Below are 16,962 nucleotides of genomic sequence, written 5' to 3' on the forward strand. Positions count from 1 at the left end.
TGGGAGTTGGAGGCAAGAGTTTCAGAAAATCAGGATCATCCTCAGTTACATATCTAGTACAAGGCCAGCCTGGGATATATGCCCTACATAGATAGAAAATGTTTTTGACTTACTGTCTTAGTAAATGAGCTTAATTGGTCATCAATAACAGAGGCTTTTCTTCTGTAGGTTGACAGAAGAGTGAAGTTTCAGACTCTTTTATCAGTGTCTTCAAGGAGCCTGGCAGTGGTGGTGCATGCCTTTAATCCCAGTACTCGAGAGGCAGAGATGGGAGATAGATCTCTGAGTTAGAAGACAGCCTGGTCTACAGAGCAAACTCCAGGATAGCCAGAGCTACACAGGAAACCTGGTCTTGAAAAAACAAACAAACAAAACCCCACAGTGTTCAGGGTATTTCTTCCTTGAAGCTCCTCCCATTCTCTTTTTGTTTTGATTTGTTTTTAAATAACCAGTTTTGTGTGTGTTTACTTGGTCTGAAGCCCTAGGGCTTGAGTTTATTTTCTAAAACCACATGGTAGAAGGAGAACAGACTCCACAGTGTTTTCCTCCATACATGCATGCAAAGAAGAAGACAGGTAAACTAGTTTAAAGTGTCAGTATTGTGTTGTTATCTGGTTCTTGTGTGTAGACACACACGTAACATTTTACTTTGATTTCTATTTTAGTTTTTAGAGGCAGGTTTTTCTTTGTTACATAGCCATAGTTGTCTGAAACTCCCTGTGTAGACCAGACTGGCCCTGAAATCACAGAGATCTGCCTGCCTCTGCTTCCTAAGTTCTGGGATTAAAAGCATATGTCACCATGCGTGGCACTTTGGTAGTGCGTTACTACAAGAATTTTCCACGATAGTATGTTTTCATTATGCTTGATACCATCACCATAGTATCCTATTGCCTAGATACAACTTGGTCAGATAGTTAAGAATGAGATCTATGATTTTAGCATAGTTAAAATGCTTTATGGATTTAAAATTATGTTCATTCCCTATTGGACTTCACAATTGTTAAATATTTAATGTGTTTAAGGCTTCAAGCCCATTAAACAAACAAGCAGAAAACTTTAAACCTTACCTGGCTGAAGGCCAGTATATAAATATCTGTGTCAAATCGTTATATTAGTTTATTTAGGCTATTGGGTTTTTCTGTGTCTATAAATGAAAAGTTTTTATTATTTATGTGTGTGGGTATTAAGCTTTCATGTATGTCTGTGTACCACTTTCATGCCTGGTGCCAAAATATTCAGAAGAATGTATTGAGTCCCTGGCTCTGAAGTTTAAGACAGTTGTAAGCCACCATGTAGGTGCTAAGAATTGAACTGAAGAATAGCTATTGCTCTTAACCATTGAGCCATCTCCCCAGATCCTATCATTTAAGACCTTTGTAACTTGTGGTGTTTGTGGTGTGGCAATCAGAGGATAGTTTTGAAGTTGTTTCTTCTCCTACCCTAATATGGTTTCATGGGCTCTAATTTACCAGAGCTTGAGATTGTGTGGCAAGTGCCTTTACCTGCTATTGTGCTATTTCACCACCCGTTTTTAAAATTAACTAATTGTTTTGAGGCAGGCTCTCACTAGTTGGAACTTAGTGTGCAGATAGGCTGGCCTCAGACTCAGGAGAGATTCGCCTCCCTCTGCCTCACAAATGCTGGAATAAAGGTGTGCGCCATTATGCAGGTCCCCCCCTTTTTTGTTCTCAGACTAGTCTCAAACTCCTGTGTAGCTGAGAATAACTTTGATGACCCTTCTTCTATCACTCAAGGGCTGAGATCACAGGAGTGTGCCATCGTGCCCTGCAGATTTCTTTTTATGTTTGTTTGTTTGTTTTTTGGAGACAGGGTCTTGCTCTATGACCTATCTTCAAATCAGCATTGCCTAGCAAATGCTAGTATTAGAGGGATGCACTACTAATCTCTTCTTTTGCCATAAATTTGACTATTTTATTAGTTTTGTTAGGTTTTAATTTTATTATTTGTGTTTTGCCTGTGGTTATATATATGTGCATCATATTTGTGCAGAGGCCAGAAGAGGATATTTACTCTGCGGGAGTTGAAGTTACAGGTTTTTGTGAGCCACTGTGTAGGGAACTGAACCTGGGTCCTTTGGAAGAGCAACCAGTGTTCTTAACCGCTGAGCAATCTCTAGCCCCTTATATAGTTTTAATTACTATTTACATGTATGGTTGTTTTCCCTCCAAGCATGTCTATGTACCATATGTGTACTTGGTGCACATAGAAGCCAGAAACGGTTGTAATGGTTTTTTGATCTTTTACAGCTAAGTTAGAGAAGGTTGTGAGCGGCCATGTAGATCTTGGAATTGAACCCTGGTTCTCTAGAAGAGCACTGCTCTTAGCCACTGAGCCGTTAATCCATCTCCTTTAACTATTTTAATAGAGGTGCTCCATGGTAATAGAGGTGCTCGTGGTTGTTTAGTGTGTACAAGACACTGGGGTTAATCTCGAGTGGAGGGGAAAAAACCTTATTAAAATTATCATTTGTAGAGGCAGGTGGATCTCTGAGTTAGAGGCTAATCTGCTCTACAAAGAGAGTGTTGGACACCAAAGGCTATCTGAAAAGACAAAAAAGAAAAAAATTTATCACTTGTAATTTCTAGGAACTCACGAAAATGGCACTGGGGCCCCAGGCTCTTAAGAACTAGGCTTTGTTTGATGACTATCCACTGGTTCTTTTTCTAGAAAGAATGATTTGTTGTGTTAGACTGATGGGAATGTTGAAATGAATGGCTAAGTCAGTATTTTTAATTACATTTAACTTCTTTTCAGTTTTGAATCCAGACAATAGTTTTGAAATATTAGTTGACCAGACTGTTGTGAACAGTGGAAATCTGCTGAATGATATGACTCCTCCGGTAAACCCTTCACGTGAAATTGAGGACCCAGAAGACCGGAAACCTGAGGATTGGGATGAAAGACCCAAAATACCAGATCCAGATGCTGTCAAACCAGATGACTGGTAAATCCTGGAGGTCCATCTCTGAGTATTAGCAAACATTTTCTGTATTTCTACATAGCTCAAACAACTAAATGTTACAGGAGAAAAGTACCAATTACTGTGGTGGAAAATAACCCGTTAGTAACAATCCTAGATTATTCCTCACTGTTATATAAACTACAGGATGCTAAAGGTATTGTGTGTTTGTGCTGACAGGGTCGGCTTGTGGCAGTCTCTTGTTCAGTCATTCTGATACTTATTTATTACTAGTCTGTTACTTCTTTATTGCAAGTTCTTACTGCGTTACAGAGCTAAGGATTGAACTGAAAGCCTCCTGCATTCTAAATATGTGCTGTATTGCTAAGTAATACTTCGCTACTGTCCACATTTAAAGCTAAAGTTCTGAAAATGGTTTGTTTTGTTTTGTTTTTCAAGACAGGGTTTTTCTGTGTAGCCCTGGCTGTCCTAGAACTAGATCTGTAGACCAGGCTGCTCTCAAACTCAAAAAGATCCACCTGCCTCTGCCTTCTGAGTGCTGGGATTAAAGACTGTCACTATGTGGGTTATCACTACCTGGCTAAAATTTTGTTTTTGAGGCAAAATTTCACCATATAGCCCTAACTGGCCTGGAACTGACTATATGTAGACCAGGATGGCCTCAAACTGACACTGCCTCCCAGGTGTGAATAACCCAGCCAGCTAACTTTTAAGAGAGAGTGAGTGTGCATGTGTGTGTGCGCGCGCGCGCGCATGTGCGTGTACACACACTGAGAGGCAGAGACAGGTGGATCTCTGAGTTCCAGGACAGCCAGGGCAGTTATACAGAGAAACCCTGTCTCGAGGGGAGAAAAAAAAGAAAAAAATAATTAAGAATTAAGTGTGTGTGTTTGTGTCTGACTGTCTGTCTGTCTGTCTATCTATCTATCTATCTATCTATCTATCTATCTATCTATATTTCTCTGTTCAGGCACATGCATGGCACAGCAGGTTTTTGGAAGTTAGAGGACAACTTGAGTCAATTCCATTAAATGGGAAACTGAATTCAGGTCATCAGGCTTGTGCCTGTATCTACTGTACCCTGTAATGTAAATTTTAATTCATTGCTCTAAGTTAACAATACTGAACTCTGAGTTGGCAATACCTCTAGTTTATCTCCCAGTTTTTCCTTTTTTTATTTAATTTTTTATGATATGCTGGGTTGACTTGTATATATGGTGCATATTATATCTGGATTCAGTATTGTACTCTATAACCAGCTGTATTTCAGTAGGAGGATGGGAGTATTCAGCTTAAAAGACCAGGCAAAATTTACACAAATCTTTGAGGTCATCATAGAGTTAATTTAAAATGAAGATAGTTCAAAAACAAGTCTGTGCTCAGGGGGGATTACTCAGTGGTAAAGTACATGAGGCCCTAAGTTCAGTGTCCGTACAAAACAAAACAGTACTTCTCGAGCCGAGGTAAACTATTTTTGATTACCAGCTGAAGTAGCAACTTTCATAACCATTATACAACTTTGGATAAAGGTACTTGAACTTGTTTTAATTTTTGTTACTGTTTTATGTATATGGGTGATACGCAGGCATGTCTGTCTGCACCATTCATTCCTTGTTCCTTAGAAGGCCAGAAGAGGGCACTGGATCTTTTGAAACTGGAGCTATAAATGGTTGTAACCTGCCTCCTATGTGCTGGGGCTGAAACTGAGGTCATGTGGAAGAGCAACAAGAGCTCTTAACACCTAGCCATCTTTCTATTCTAGCTCCTTTGACTTTTATTTTAGGTGGTTATTTTTCTTCTCTTTTTTGTTTTGTTTTGGTTTCAGCTGTTACTTCTATAGGAAAAAAAAAAGACTTTTTCTTTGTAGTCCAGGTTTGTTTCAAAATCAGGATTATGCTTCTTCAGACTTGACAGTTCTGAAATTACTACGTACATACACCACCGTGACCATCTTGGGAATACTGTTTTAGATGTATAAAACAATGGTGCTTGATGTAGGTGCAGTGTTATACACTGCTGTCTTACTGTAGGGTGTTTTTATCATCACAGAAGACCTATACCCTACTGTCACTTCCTTGCCCCACACCCTGGCAACCACTCATCTATTTGTTCTCTGCCTCTGGATTTGTCCATTGGGAACATTTTATGGAAATGACATTGAATAACATGTGGCCTTTTGCATTTGCCTTCTTGTGCTAAACAGAAATGTCTTCAACATTCATTCATATTGGAACATGGATAAGTATTTCATTTCTTTTTATGACTGAAATACTTCATTATATCAGTGGGTGCTAATTCACTTATCCATTATGTGATTGATAAATGTGTAGGTTCTCACCCCTTTTGATGTACTGGCCTGTATGTATATTTGTTTTTCTTGGATATAAACTTAAGAATGAAATTGTCGGGTCATATGCTAACTTTTATTTTAAGGAACTGCACTTGTTGTTGTTTTTTTTCCCCACCACCTCTTGTTGTTCTTTTGGCGTTTCTGACTGTAGCTCTCCTGTGTGGATGTGTAGTATAGTGGTATATTAAGATTATTTTAATTTTTATTTCTCTGATGGCCAGTGAAGTCAAGCATCTTCTCCTGTAACCCTTGATTATTCATGTAGTTCCATTAGAGAAATGTTTACTTGATCTTTGCCTGCTGTTTCAGTTCAGTTTCTTGTTCTGGGTGGTAGCTCAGAGAAATGATTTATATTTTCTAGGATGAATTAATTTGGTTTTGTAAAAGAGAATACATTGACTGATTCTCTGGCGGGTGTTGTCATAACTGTTGTTTTCTGTTTAAGGGATGAAGATGCTCCTGCTAAGATTCCAGATGAGGAGGCCACAAAGCCTGAAGGCTGGTTAGATGATGAACCTGAGTATATCCCAGACCCTGATGCAGAGAAGCCAGAGGATTGGTGAGAGTTTGAGTTTGCTTTTAGAATTCTTTGGGTTTTGTTTTTAAAATTTATATTTATGTACATTAGTGTTTTGCCTGCATGTATGTCTATGTAAGTGTGTCAAATATGGTTGATGTGTAAGTTGTTGCCGCTTTGGGGTCTCAAGCAGCCAATGCTTTTAACTGCTGAGCCATATCTCCAGCCCCAATTAAAAGCAAACCTTTGTGGGTAGAGAGATGGCTCAGGTTAAGAGCACTGGTTGCTCTTCCAAAGTTTGGTACCCAGCAACAACATGGTGGCTGACAATCATAATAATGAGATCTGGTGCCCTCTTCTGGTGTGCAGTGTACCTGCTGACAGAACACTGTACACATAATACATTTTTTTAAAAGTAAAGTAAAAGCAAGCCTTTAATTTCAGCAGAGACAGGCAGATCTCTGTGAGTTCAAGGCCAGCCTAGTGTACAATGTGAGTTCCAGGACAGCCAAGGCTGTCCTGAGAAACCCTATCTTAAAGAGAGAGAGAGAGAGAATCCTGTCTTGGAAAAACATAAATAAATAAACACGTGGATACAATAAGTACTCCCTCCCCCCCCAAAAAAAAAAAATAAAGAAAAAAATCTGGGTATGGTGGCACACACCTTTAATATCAGCACTCAGAGACTGGTTGATTTCAGAGTTCAAGGCCAGCCTGGTCTACAGATAATTCCAGGACAGCCAAGGCTTCCTGGAGAAAACCAGTCTTGAAACCAAAAAGGAAAAGAAAAATGGCAGTTAAGTACAGCCAGATGCCCAGGTTTTAAGTGGAGAGCTCTACAAACTTTACTAAGTTTCATTGTGCAAAAACAAAATAAGTCAATCAGGTATGGTTGCATACACCTATAATCTTAGCACTAGGGGAGACAGGCAGGCAAATCTCTGTGAGTTCAAGGCCAGCCCTGTTTACAGAGTGAGTCTAGGATAGCCAAGGCTACATGGAGAAACCCTGTCTCAAAACAAACAAACAAACAAACAAACCAAAACAAGTTGTTTATAAAAGATCGTTGTTACTGGAAATGAGAAATGAGGTACTGTTCTGTAGTACTCTGCTGGTAGACCTCCAGCAGCTTCTTGAGAGCACAGAGCTGGCTGTTGGCTTGTATTAACTTGTTTATACCTCCACAGGGATGAAGATATGGATGGAGAATGGGAGGCTCCTCAGATCGCCAACCCTAAATGTGAGTCAGCCCCTGGGTGTGGAGTCTGGCAGCGACCTATGATTGACAACCCCAATTATAAGGGCAAGTGGAAGCCTCCCATGATTGATAATCCTAACTACCAGGTTTGTATCTCTTGAAGGGTTGGTTGTTTTTATTAATCTGTTTGTATCTGGGTAGAAGTTTGATCAGGTGAGGCCAGCAGGTTTGATGACTAGTCAAGAAGAGAAAGTAAAAAAAAAAAAGAGAAAGTAAATTTAAGAGACAGATGAATAATGGGCTAAACATAAAACCTAAAAACAGAAAAGTATTCACAATGCTATGTGAATGTCTTGGTTAGGGTTTCCATCGTTGTGAAGAGACACCATGAACAAGGCAATTCTTATAAAGAAAAACACTTAATTTGGACTGCCTTACAGTTTCAGAGGTTTAGTCCATTAGCATCATGGCAGGAAGCATGGCAGCATGCCTGCAGACATAGTGCTGGAGGAGTCAAGAGTTGTATATCTTGATTTGCAGGCAGCAGAAGGGGACTATATTCCACACTGGCTATAGCTTGAGCATAGGAGGCCTCAAAATCACCCTCAATGACATAGTTTCTCCAACAATGCCACACCTCGCTCTCCATGGGCCAAGCATTCTAACACATGAGTCTGCGGAGGGGGGGGGGGGCACCTGTGTTTAAAAATAAAAGAACAGAACAACTAAGGGTGTGGTTACCCTATTGTTGAGTGTCAGGGTTGCTTCAGCCACAGGATGAAGATGTTAGATTGGCCATAGGGTACTGTGATGAGAGTTGGATTTTGCCATTGTTTGGTCTCATTGGTTTTCTTCACCTGCCAAAAGACAGGTTACATGAAGTGGCAGGAATATGTATAGTGAAGTTGTGAAGCTCTAGTTGTGTTCTGTGAATGTACCCATTCAGAACCTTACCTGGCTTCAGTTTCCAAATCAAGAAAACTGTTGTCATTCATTTCCACTTAGACTTTTAGATGTAAGGCACATCTATATGTATATATTGTGTATGTCTTTCTGTTGTAAAACGTTTTTAGTTATTCATCTAGATAACTAAGATGAAATAAAAACTGTACTTTAGCTTGTCATTTAGCTATCTGGATGTGTTGGTACATGCCTATATGAGGACTAGGAGTTGAAGGTCAATTTCAACTATAGCTGGGAGCATCAGGAATAGTTCAAGGCTATCCTGGGCTATATAAAACCCTGTTTAACAAAACTAAACAAAATTAGCATTTAGCTATTATTCTGTTGGCAGCTACCTATTATGTTGTGTTTTGTTGAGGGTGATTGAGACTGAATCCAATGTGTCATGCTTGGTAGGCAAACTCTGTGCCTGCAGTCACATCCCTAGCCAGTCATTGATTTACAGTCATTGTGGCTGAAACCATCAGGATTTTGTAGTCAGTTGATCTCTAGAGCTAAATTACTAGTTGAAGAGTATACTTTTTTTTTTTTTTTAAGTCACCACTGGGAAATGGCTTTATTGATTACATTCCATCAACACTTAAGGGTGGAGTGGGCTGCACAGAGTGTTGGTTCAGAATAGGATCCTGGAGAGTGATTTGGTTGGAGTTCAGAAATCAGTATAAAAACATCACTAGCATTTCTTGTTCTGCTATTCATTTAAATTCAACAAACTTAATGTTTACCTCTGACCATGCAGAATGAGTCTTCTAGGTTTTCTTTTTTTATTGATCATCTGAAATGTTTTGAAACTTTTTCCATGTCCACCCCTTCTAACCCACTCCCTTCTTACCCCCCCCCAAAAAAAAAAAAAAACAAAAAACCTTCCCAAAACTAGGGAGTCTGGAAACCAAGGAAAATACCAAATCCAGATTTCTTTGAAGACCTGGAACCTTTTAGGATGACTCCTTTCAGTGCTCTTGGTTTGGAGCTCTGGTCCATGACATCCGACATTTTTTTTGACAACTTCATCATTAGTGGTGACCGAAGAGTAGTTGATGATTGGGCCAATGATGGGTGGGGCCTGAAGAAAGCTGCTGATGGGGCTGCTGAGGTTAGTGATTATTCATTACTTGTGCATTTAAATCTGCTTTTGGGGGAGACTGGTTGCTTTGTGAAAAGCAGTTTTTTAGTTTTTATGTTTTTCCTTAATGTCAAATTGTATAACTGTATGTCTGCTAAAGATAAAATTCTGGATTTTAAACCTCATTCTATTAGTCCCATATTCTGGCTTTAGAGTCCTGTGTTATGGTTAGGATGTATAAGAAAGAGAGGAAGGGAGAGTGTGTGTGTTAGTTTACCGTTTAGAGTTTTTGTTGTTGTTGTTTTTGGTGTGTGTGTGGCCCTGGCTGTTCTGGAACTTGCTTTCTAGACCAGGCTGGCCTTGAACTCACAGAGATCTACCTGCCCCTTCACCCGACTTAAGTATCTTTTAATGTACTCTAAATGTGGAATCTTAGTTTACCCCTTGTATGAAATTTTCAAATAACTAATGATGTGTCAGAGCTGGGATTTGGAGGGGCAAAAAGGTGGGATGAAGACATTCTTCATCTTTTTTCTTGAGTAAAAGGCCATTTGGAGTTATTACAAGCCATATTTTGCACCTTTCGTGGTGGGAGCAGGAAAATGAGGGTTTTTTTTTTCCTATTTTCTTTATTTGTATCTTAGTTTGACTCCTTTGGAAAAGAAGGGACCTAATTGCAGAATGCCTTGTCTGAACATGGAATAGTCAGTCTAGTCTGTATTTCATGTTAGAAGCCAGTTCTCTGAATTACTGTTTTGTATTTCAGCCAGGTGTAGTGGGACAGATGCTGGAAGCAGCTGAAGAGCGTCCGTGGCTTTGGGTGGTCTACATTCTGACTGTAGCTTTGCCCGTGTTCCTTGTGATCCTCTTCTGCTGTTCTGGAAAGGTAGGAATGTCTCTCTTTTAGAGAATGTCTACTTTTAGAAAAAGCTCTTTTGATGTTAATGAAAAATAACTAATTTTATCAACTGAGATTTTATTTAGTAGTAGTTCAGTAAATACTAGGACATATGTTACATCGGCTTCTAAAACCTTAGTTTCATTGGCTTCATATTTATACCCAGATGCTGAAAGAGTCCCTTGTTTGTCATTCTACTCTAGTACTCCCCTTAATATTTGCTGGCAGTCTTTTTTTAGAGAAAAAAGAACAACTTGGATGCAAGATCAGCCATCTGGGCATAAACCATTTTTCTTCCTGATGTTATTTCTATTCATATGCTTTGTAATTGGATCTTTAATTATTTATCTATGGTTCTCTCCTTGCCTTCATCCTTTCAGAACAACACATTCTAAAACTATGCATGCAGGTTCTACAGCCTGAATGTTTTTTCTAATTCAGACCTTGTTGCATGCTGTCTTCTCTAACTGAGGTTTCTCCTTAGCATTGTGGCCCTTCGTCAGATCCAAAACTCTCTTTCTAGCCTCACTGCTCACTGTTAGGGATATCTGTCTGAGCCAGCTACACAACTAGGTCTACTTCCTTGCTGAGTCTTTGTTCTTACTGTTTTTTCTGTTTTGATGATACCTCTCTCCTCTTTCCCTCTCACTCTCTTTCCTAGAGTAGGAAAATGTGCAGAGTAAGAATAATAATCTTGAGCCCTGCCTGGTAGCACATGCCTTTAACCACTCAGGGAGTTAGAGGCAGGCAGATCTCTGTGAGTTCGGGCCAGCCTTGTCTACAGAGTGAGTCCAGGACAGTCAGGGCTGCATAGAGAAAACCTGTCTCAAAAAACCAAAAAGAAAAGGGAGAATAGTATCTTTCATGTGTCTGTATATTTGCCCTGTACATAATCTTCATCAACATTTTGTCCATAGAGACATTCAGGAGTTGAGGAGTAATGTATTAGTGACAATAAAAGCATGATTGTTAAACGTGGTAATATTTCAGAAACAGTCAAATGCTATGGAGTACAAGAAGACGGATGCTCCCCAGCCAGATGTGAAAGAGGAAGAAGGGAAAGAAGAAGAGAAAAACAAGGGAGATGAAGAGGAAGAAGAAGAAAAGCTTGGTGAGTTGGGCCTAGAAATCTGTCCTAAACCCTGATTAACAAAGCAAGTTACAGGAGATTGTTTTTAGGTGATGCTCTAGTTATTGTCAAAGCCAGATGTGAAGTTCTGTTCAGTAGTTTTATTTTCTGTCATAGAAGAGAAACAGAAAAGTGATGCTGAAGAAGATGGTGGCACCGGTAGTCAAGATGAGGAAGATAGAAAGCCTAAAGCAGAGGTAAGCAGGGGCTAATAAATCCTTACAGCCACCTAAGCTGAGAGTATATTCAGTAAAGGAATTTTAAACAATACAAATGTATGTTTATGTGCAGTATATGGTATGTCATACGAGTGCAAGTGCTTGGATTTGCCAGAGGTGATAGATCCCCAATCCGCTAGAGTTAGAGTAGAGGTGGTTTGGGTCCTCTAGAAGAGCCGAATGTTCTCTTAGTCACTGAGCCATCTCTGCACTTCACAGGGTGATCTATATTTTCTCTTCCTTTTTTTTTTTTTTAATTTATTTTATATATGAGTGCTCCGTCTTCACATACACCAGAAGAGGGCATCAGATCCCATTACAGGTAGTTGTGAGCACCATGTGGTTGCTAGGAATTGAACTCAGGACCTCCGGAAAAGCAAGCAATCAGTGCCCTTAACCACTGAGCCATCTCTCCAGCCCAGTGATCTATATTTTCATAGATCAGTTTACAATGGCTGTGGCAGTAGAAATTCTGTGAGAGCCCAGTTTTACTAAATGCCAGTGGCCAACATTTTACTTCATTTAAAAAGTTTTATTCTGTGTGGAAAAATGTGTGGTTTGTTTGGTTTTGTTTTGTTTAAATAAATAGAAATTGGAAGAGAGAAAAAAAAACTATGCTTTCTGAGATAGAAGTACCAAGTTTCTTAACAGTTCTGTTACATTTATGTCTCCTGTTACTTCAAAGATATTTCTTGCATACCACTGCATTTTAAACTTTTTTTTTGGTTTTTCAAGACCGTGTTTTTCTGGGTAGCCCAGGCTAGCTTGGGACTAAAGAGATCTGCCTTCTTCTACTTTCCAAGTGCTGATATTTAAGGCATGCACCACCACCACACGGCACATTTTAAACTTTTTGAGGTAGGGTTTCATCTAGCCAACACTGACTCTGTAGTCAGACATAATTGAACGTTTGATATTCCTGGTGTTAAATACAGGCAACTAACTTGTGTTACAGGTATGTGCTCCACCCTGCTCTATTTTATGTGGTGCTGTAGGTGCTCTTAAGTGGACCTGGGTTCAGTTCTCAGCACACATGGTGGCTCACAACTCCATTCCCCAGGGATGCCCTCTTCTGGCTCTGAGGGCACCAGGCATGCACAGGATGCACAGATATAGATCCAGGAAAGCACTCATAAAATAAAAATAAAATCCCTTCCCCCATTTGAAGTGTTGATAGTTTTTTGTTTTGTTTTGTTTTGTTTTTAAGGAAAGCACATGTTTTTGGAAATTAAGGACTAAAATTGAATACCTATAATTCCATTATCTCTGACAGTATACTATTTTTGCCAATTGAGTGAGTTAGTTTAAGTGGTTTTAGAAATTTGGCAACATTTTTTAAATACATTAATTATATGATGAATTTCTCTTTTCAATTAATAGGAGGATGAAATTTTGAACAGATCGCCAAGAAACAGAAAGCCACGAAGAGAGTAACACAATCTTAAGAACTTGATCTGTGATTTCCTCTCCCTCCCCTTCCCCTGCAAGTGTGGTCCTAGGAGAGGGCCTGGTGTACCTTAGGTGGGAACTCAGAAAACCTCAAGACATCGCCATCTACAGGTTCCAGTGAAGACTAGTCTGTAATTTTAAACATCTAGCAGTAAATAATTGCAGTTGTAATGTAAAGGACCCTGTTTCTGTAGAAAAGAAGACATTTAACATAATGGTTGTGAAATGTAACATGAAGCAACTAACTTGTGTTTTGTTTTGTTTTTAAATTTTTTCGGGTTTTTTTTTCTTTTTCTTTTTTTTCCTTTTTAGATAGAATGATAGAATTTTTTGCCAGTTTAAAATCTTGGCTTAATTTAATATATTAATCTGTCTATACAGAAATAACACCAACATTAGGAATGCTAGGGAGAATGAATTGCAGTTTTTATAAAAATTTTTTAAGTTTGGTATTAAAACATTCACGTGTCTCTGTCCCTAAAATTGTAATCACGTTCAAGTGCAGTCATTTGTGGTTATAATCTTGTTTTGTGTGCTTCCATTAGTTAATTCCTCTTAAGGACATTATGAGAGGGATCTGATGGAAGCCCAAATTTATATCTAAGTTCCCTTTACATTGTATTGAATAGACCCAAAAAGAACTTAAAGGGAGACTTTCACTTGGTGTTGGTCAGACCATGAAGTGCAGTGTTCTTTTGCCCTTGGGACTGCTCATTCACAGACAGCTTTGCAGAGGAGAAAAGCTGGCTTAATGCAGCAGTTCATACTGTACGTCTACGTAGAAAGCCAGACAGCTCGGGTCCGCTGGAGCACAAGGCTTTTTAAGGAATGCTGGTGGTGCCTAAGTATACACTTTCATCACTTGTTCCACTGTGTTGACACTGTTTTCCTCACGGATCTCCTCAGTCCCCAGCTTTCTCTGCTATGCATTTTCTTCACAGCGCAGCTTGCAGTACGTTGCTGAAAATTATTATAAGCTCTGCATAGTGTTAGCTTTACTGTGATTACATCTGTTTCTTCTTTTTAAGCAGGCCCACACCTTCCAGGGTCCAACTACAGGATAGATTACAGACTTTCCATTAGCGTCTATTTCTTTTACTCTGTGTTGACTTTAGAAAGTCTAACCCAGAGGTGGGCCAATTCAGAATTGACTGTAATTGAACACAGGCTAAAAAGTTTTTATGGGAGGATTGACACATAGCATGAGTTATTTGACTTTTGTAGGATATTTAAATTTTTCATTTGCAGTTCATGTAACAGTTTTGTCTTAAAATTCACACAATAAAGCAGTCCTGTTCAAAATTTTTTAATGGTGGCTTGAAGAATTTTTTTAAATGAATTCAGGTTTTTTGTTTGTTTGCTTTTCATATGGAATGCAGATGGGTGCTAGAAGAGCCTCTCCCACGTCGTCACTATAGTGTAATAATATTATTGCACCACACTGAAATGTATTCAGAAACAGATGTTTCAATTTCATTCTTTCTCCGGAGGCATTCCAGTTGTACCGATGATACTGTTCTTGCACTGAATATATATATATATATATATATATCACACTCCACAGTGTTTATATTGGGGAGATACTGGGAAAAATATATTTGTAAAGGATGAAGGCTGTATTTGTTGTCTTTTAAAACACTGGTTCGTTTCATTTCTTTCGAGGATGGAATGCATTTTTTTGCTGTTCAGTGCTTTATCCCCATCTGTTGTTTGTGGTCACAGTGACCATAGCTATGTAGCGGACGTCCCCAAATGTACAGAGTGAAATAAACAGTTACTAGCAAGAAATGAATATATGTCTGCAGGTTTCTCCTTGAAGCAAACATGTAGATGGTGATTGTTTTCCTAGACTCTGTTATCTCTGGTCATTCTAGATTAGTAAAATGACAGGTTTATTTGTATCATTGGTTGTGTTCCTTGCCTTTCCAAGACCCTCTTACTCAAGGTGTCATTGATGTTATGGCCTCCTTAAATGACACATTAATAAATGACCAGCAGTTTTCAGCTCTAACAGAAAGCTTACAGGGCTGACGTTGTTGCTCAGTAGGTAGTACTTCAAGCATGTGCAAGGCACCATAGGTTTGGTTCCCGCCACTGAATAAAGAAGAAAGACTTTTATATGCTGGATTGCTTGTTGCATTATTGTAAAATGCCTACCCCTTCAGCTGTGGTCTTCTATTTACTTGTCCACAAAGTACTCTTCACCTCCCAGATTGTCATGTTACTAAATGGCGTTACATTAAAGCCCTGTGTTAAATGTCTTTTGACTCAACTTAATGATAATCTGTTTTTTACTGTTTGAATAATGGTTTTTTAATCTTTTCATTGGCTACTCTAGAAGAATGTAATTCAGTCTTGTATTTAACTTCCTCTGTCCAGTGATGGTTTAGTCATTTCTGTTGTGTAAAATGTACAACAGGGCAGAAACAGGGAAGTTTTTTGAATTTTTTTTTTTTTTTCAGTGCTGGTATTTGAACCAGAGCTCTGCCACTGAGCTACACCCTGTCCTTTAAGATGTATGGAAATTAACTTAACATCTTTATTAGAAGATAATCTTTGCTTAGGCTCCATAGTTGAGGATATTATTGAAAGTCATGCCCAGGTTATTTTGTGTTAATTAAGGTTTTAGATTGCTTCCTGAATTGATACACAACAATGCAGTGTTTGTAGAGAGTTTTTGAAGACAACTTTGCACTAACGGGCCATAACGGTGCACCCTATAACCTCAGCACTCACAAGGCAAAAGCAAAGTAAGGCCAGCCTAGGGCATGCTTTGAGGTCCATCTGGGGTACGTGGCAGGTCTCTAAAGTTTCATGGCTGCCTTACTAAGTGGTAGTGGCACTTAAGAATGAGGCCCTGGAATCAACTCAGCACTGCACACAAAAGTTGCTTGGTTAACTTGAGTGTTCATTGGAATGTTTAGGCTCATTTATCTTTGTAGCCCACTTTTTTCAGCAAAAAACGTAGAATTCTTATTTTTCTACTGCATTTGTATAAAAATATTTGGCTGTTAGCTTATTTTCCTTGTGATTTTAAAAATAAAAGGTTGAACGAACCCTGGTAAGAGGTTAAGAGTAACATGTTTGAGTGGCTGGTGGTGTCTTCTAGTGCGCAGCCTCCCAGCATCTGTGTCTAGTCTTTTCCCGGCTTTTTTCTTTAGCCCATTTGGCGGTAGTGGATCCCTGAACCCAGCGTCTTTGGATTGGATTTTGAGTGACTCAACTTTACATAGCAATCAGTTTTAAGTCTGTAAGTCCCTGGGGATCTAAATAACTCAGGTCCCCTCAAAGTAATGAGATTTTGCCGACAGTACTGGTCAGTGATGCCCACTCCATTCTGATTAATTGGGGGCCGTATGTGAGGAATGAGGTCAGAAATGGCTGACCTCGAAATGGTGTGGGCAGACTGGAAAAAACAGACCACATCAGGCAGCTGGGGCTGGCGGTTTCTACCGCAGTCGTTTTTACTCCGCGTCCCTCGCGAACCCGGAAAAGACGGCTTTCTGGGGGCGGCGTTGAGAAAACGTGGCTCTTCTTGGATAGGTTCCTGTCAGTCACAGCCTGCTCTCCCGCGTTGAGCCCGCCTCGGGGCTTCCCTGCGTTCCTTGCCCGAGCGTACAGTTTAAATACCCGAGAGTCCTTAACGCGCCCGTGCCCACGCCCTCGGGCAGCAGGTCTCGTCTGATTGGTCGGAGCTCCGGTCCATCAGCCGTGACGCAGGGCTCGCCGGCTCCAGCCCCGCCCTCTTCCGAAAGCCCCGAAAACAATTTTAAGATGGCGACGGCAGCGGCGCGGAAAACAATGGGGCAGGGGTGTAGGGGATAGGCCGAGGCCTGAGGCAGGCGGCGAGCGCTGGCCTGGAGTCGGGCCGAGCGGGGTCGGAGGAAGACCTGCCGCCGCGCCCGAGCCCGCTCCGCAGCCCGCCGGGGCATGGCGCGGCCGTGAGGCGGACCGGGGCCGCCAGAAGCGGAGGAACTCCAAGTGCCAGCCGGCACCGGGAGGCCCGGGCCCGGCCCGCGCCGCCCGCGGCCCATGGTGCTACCCACCTGCCCCATGGCGGAGTTCGCGCTGCCGCGGCACAGCGCGGTCATGGAGCGCCTCCGCCGGCGCATCGAGCTGTGCCGGCGCCACCACAGCACCTGTGAGGCCCGCTACGAGGCCGTGTCTCCCGAGCGCCTGGAGCTCGAACGCCAGCACACCTTCGCCCTGCACCAGCGCTGCATCCAGGCCAAG

The 16,962-nt window shown here is 40.6% G+C and overlaps 2 protein-coding genes across 4 annotated transcripts in view; both read left to right on the forward strand.

The window, feature by feature from the left end:
* Canx (calnexin) overlaps positions 1-14,034 on the forward strand; it is a 33,880-nt gene extending 19,846 nt beyond the window's left edge. For all 3 annotated transcript variants that reach the window (XM_055597202.1, XM_055597203.1, XM_055597204.1), the window contains exons 8-15: positions 2,779-2,968; positions 5,740-5,853; positions 6,999-7,155; positions 8,850-9,065; positions 9,802-9,921; positions 10,924-11,044; positions 11,180-11,259; positions 12,661-14,034. In XM_055597202.1, coding sequence (XP_055453177.1) covers positions 2,779-2,968; positions 5,740-5,853; positions 6,999-7,155; positions 8,850-9,065; positions 9,802-9,921; positions 10,924-11,044; positions 11,180-11,259; positions 12,661-12,714 — 1,052 coding nt within the window. In that variant the 3' untranslated portion in view covers positions 12,715-14,034. The remainder of the gene's footprint in view (positions 1-2,778; positions 2,969-5,739; positions 5,854-6,998; positions 7,156-8,849; positions 9,066-9,801; positions 9,922-10,923; positions 11,045-11,179; positions 11,260-12,660) is intronic.
* A 2,467-nt stretch (positions 14,035-16,501) lies between these two features.
* Maml1 (mastermind like transcriptional coactivator 1) overlaps positions 16,502-16,962 on the forward strand; it is a 6,830-nt gene continuing 6,369 nt past the window's right edge. The window contains exon 1 of the mRNA XM_055597168.1: positions 16,502-16,962. Within this exon, the coding sequence (XP_055453143.1) occupies positions 16,762-16,962 (201 nt within the window). The 5' untranslated portion in view covers positions 16,502-16,761.

This window comes from Psammomys obesus, unplaced genomic scaffold (genome assembly GCF_907164565.1).
Source record: "Psammomys obesus unplaced genomic scaffold, mPsaObe1.curated_primary_1811, whole genome shotgun sequence".
NCBI lineage: Eukaryota > Metazoa > Chordata > Mammalia > Rodentia > Muridae > Psammomys > Psammomys obesus.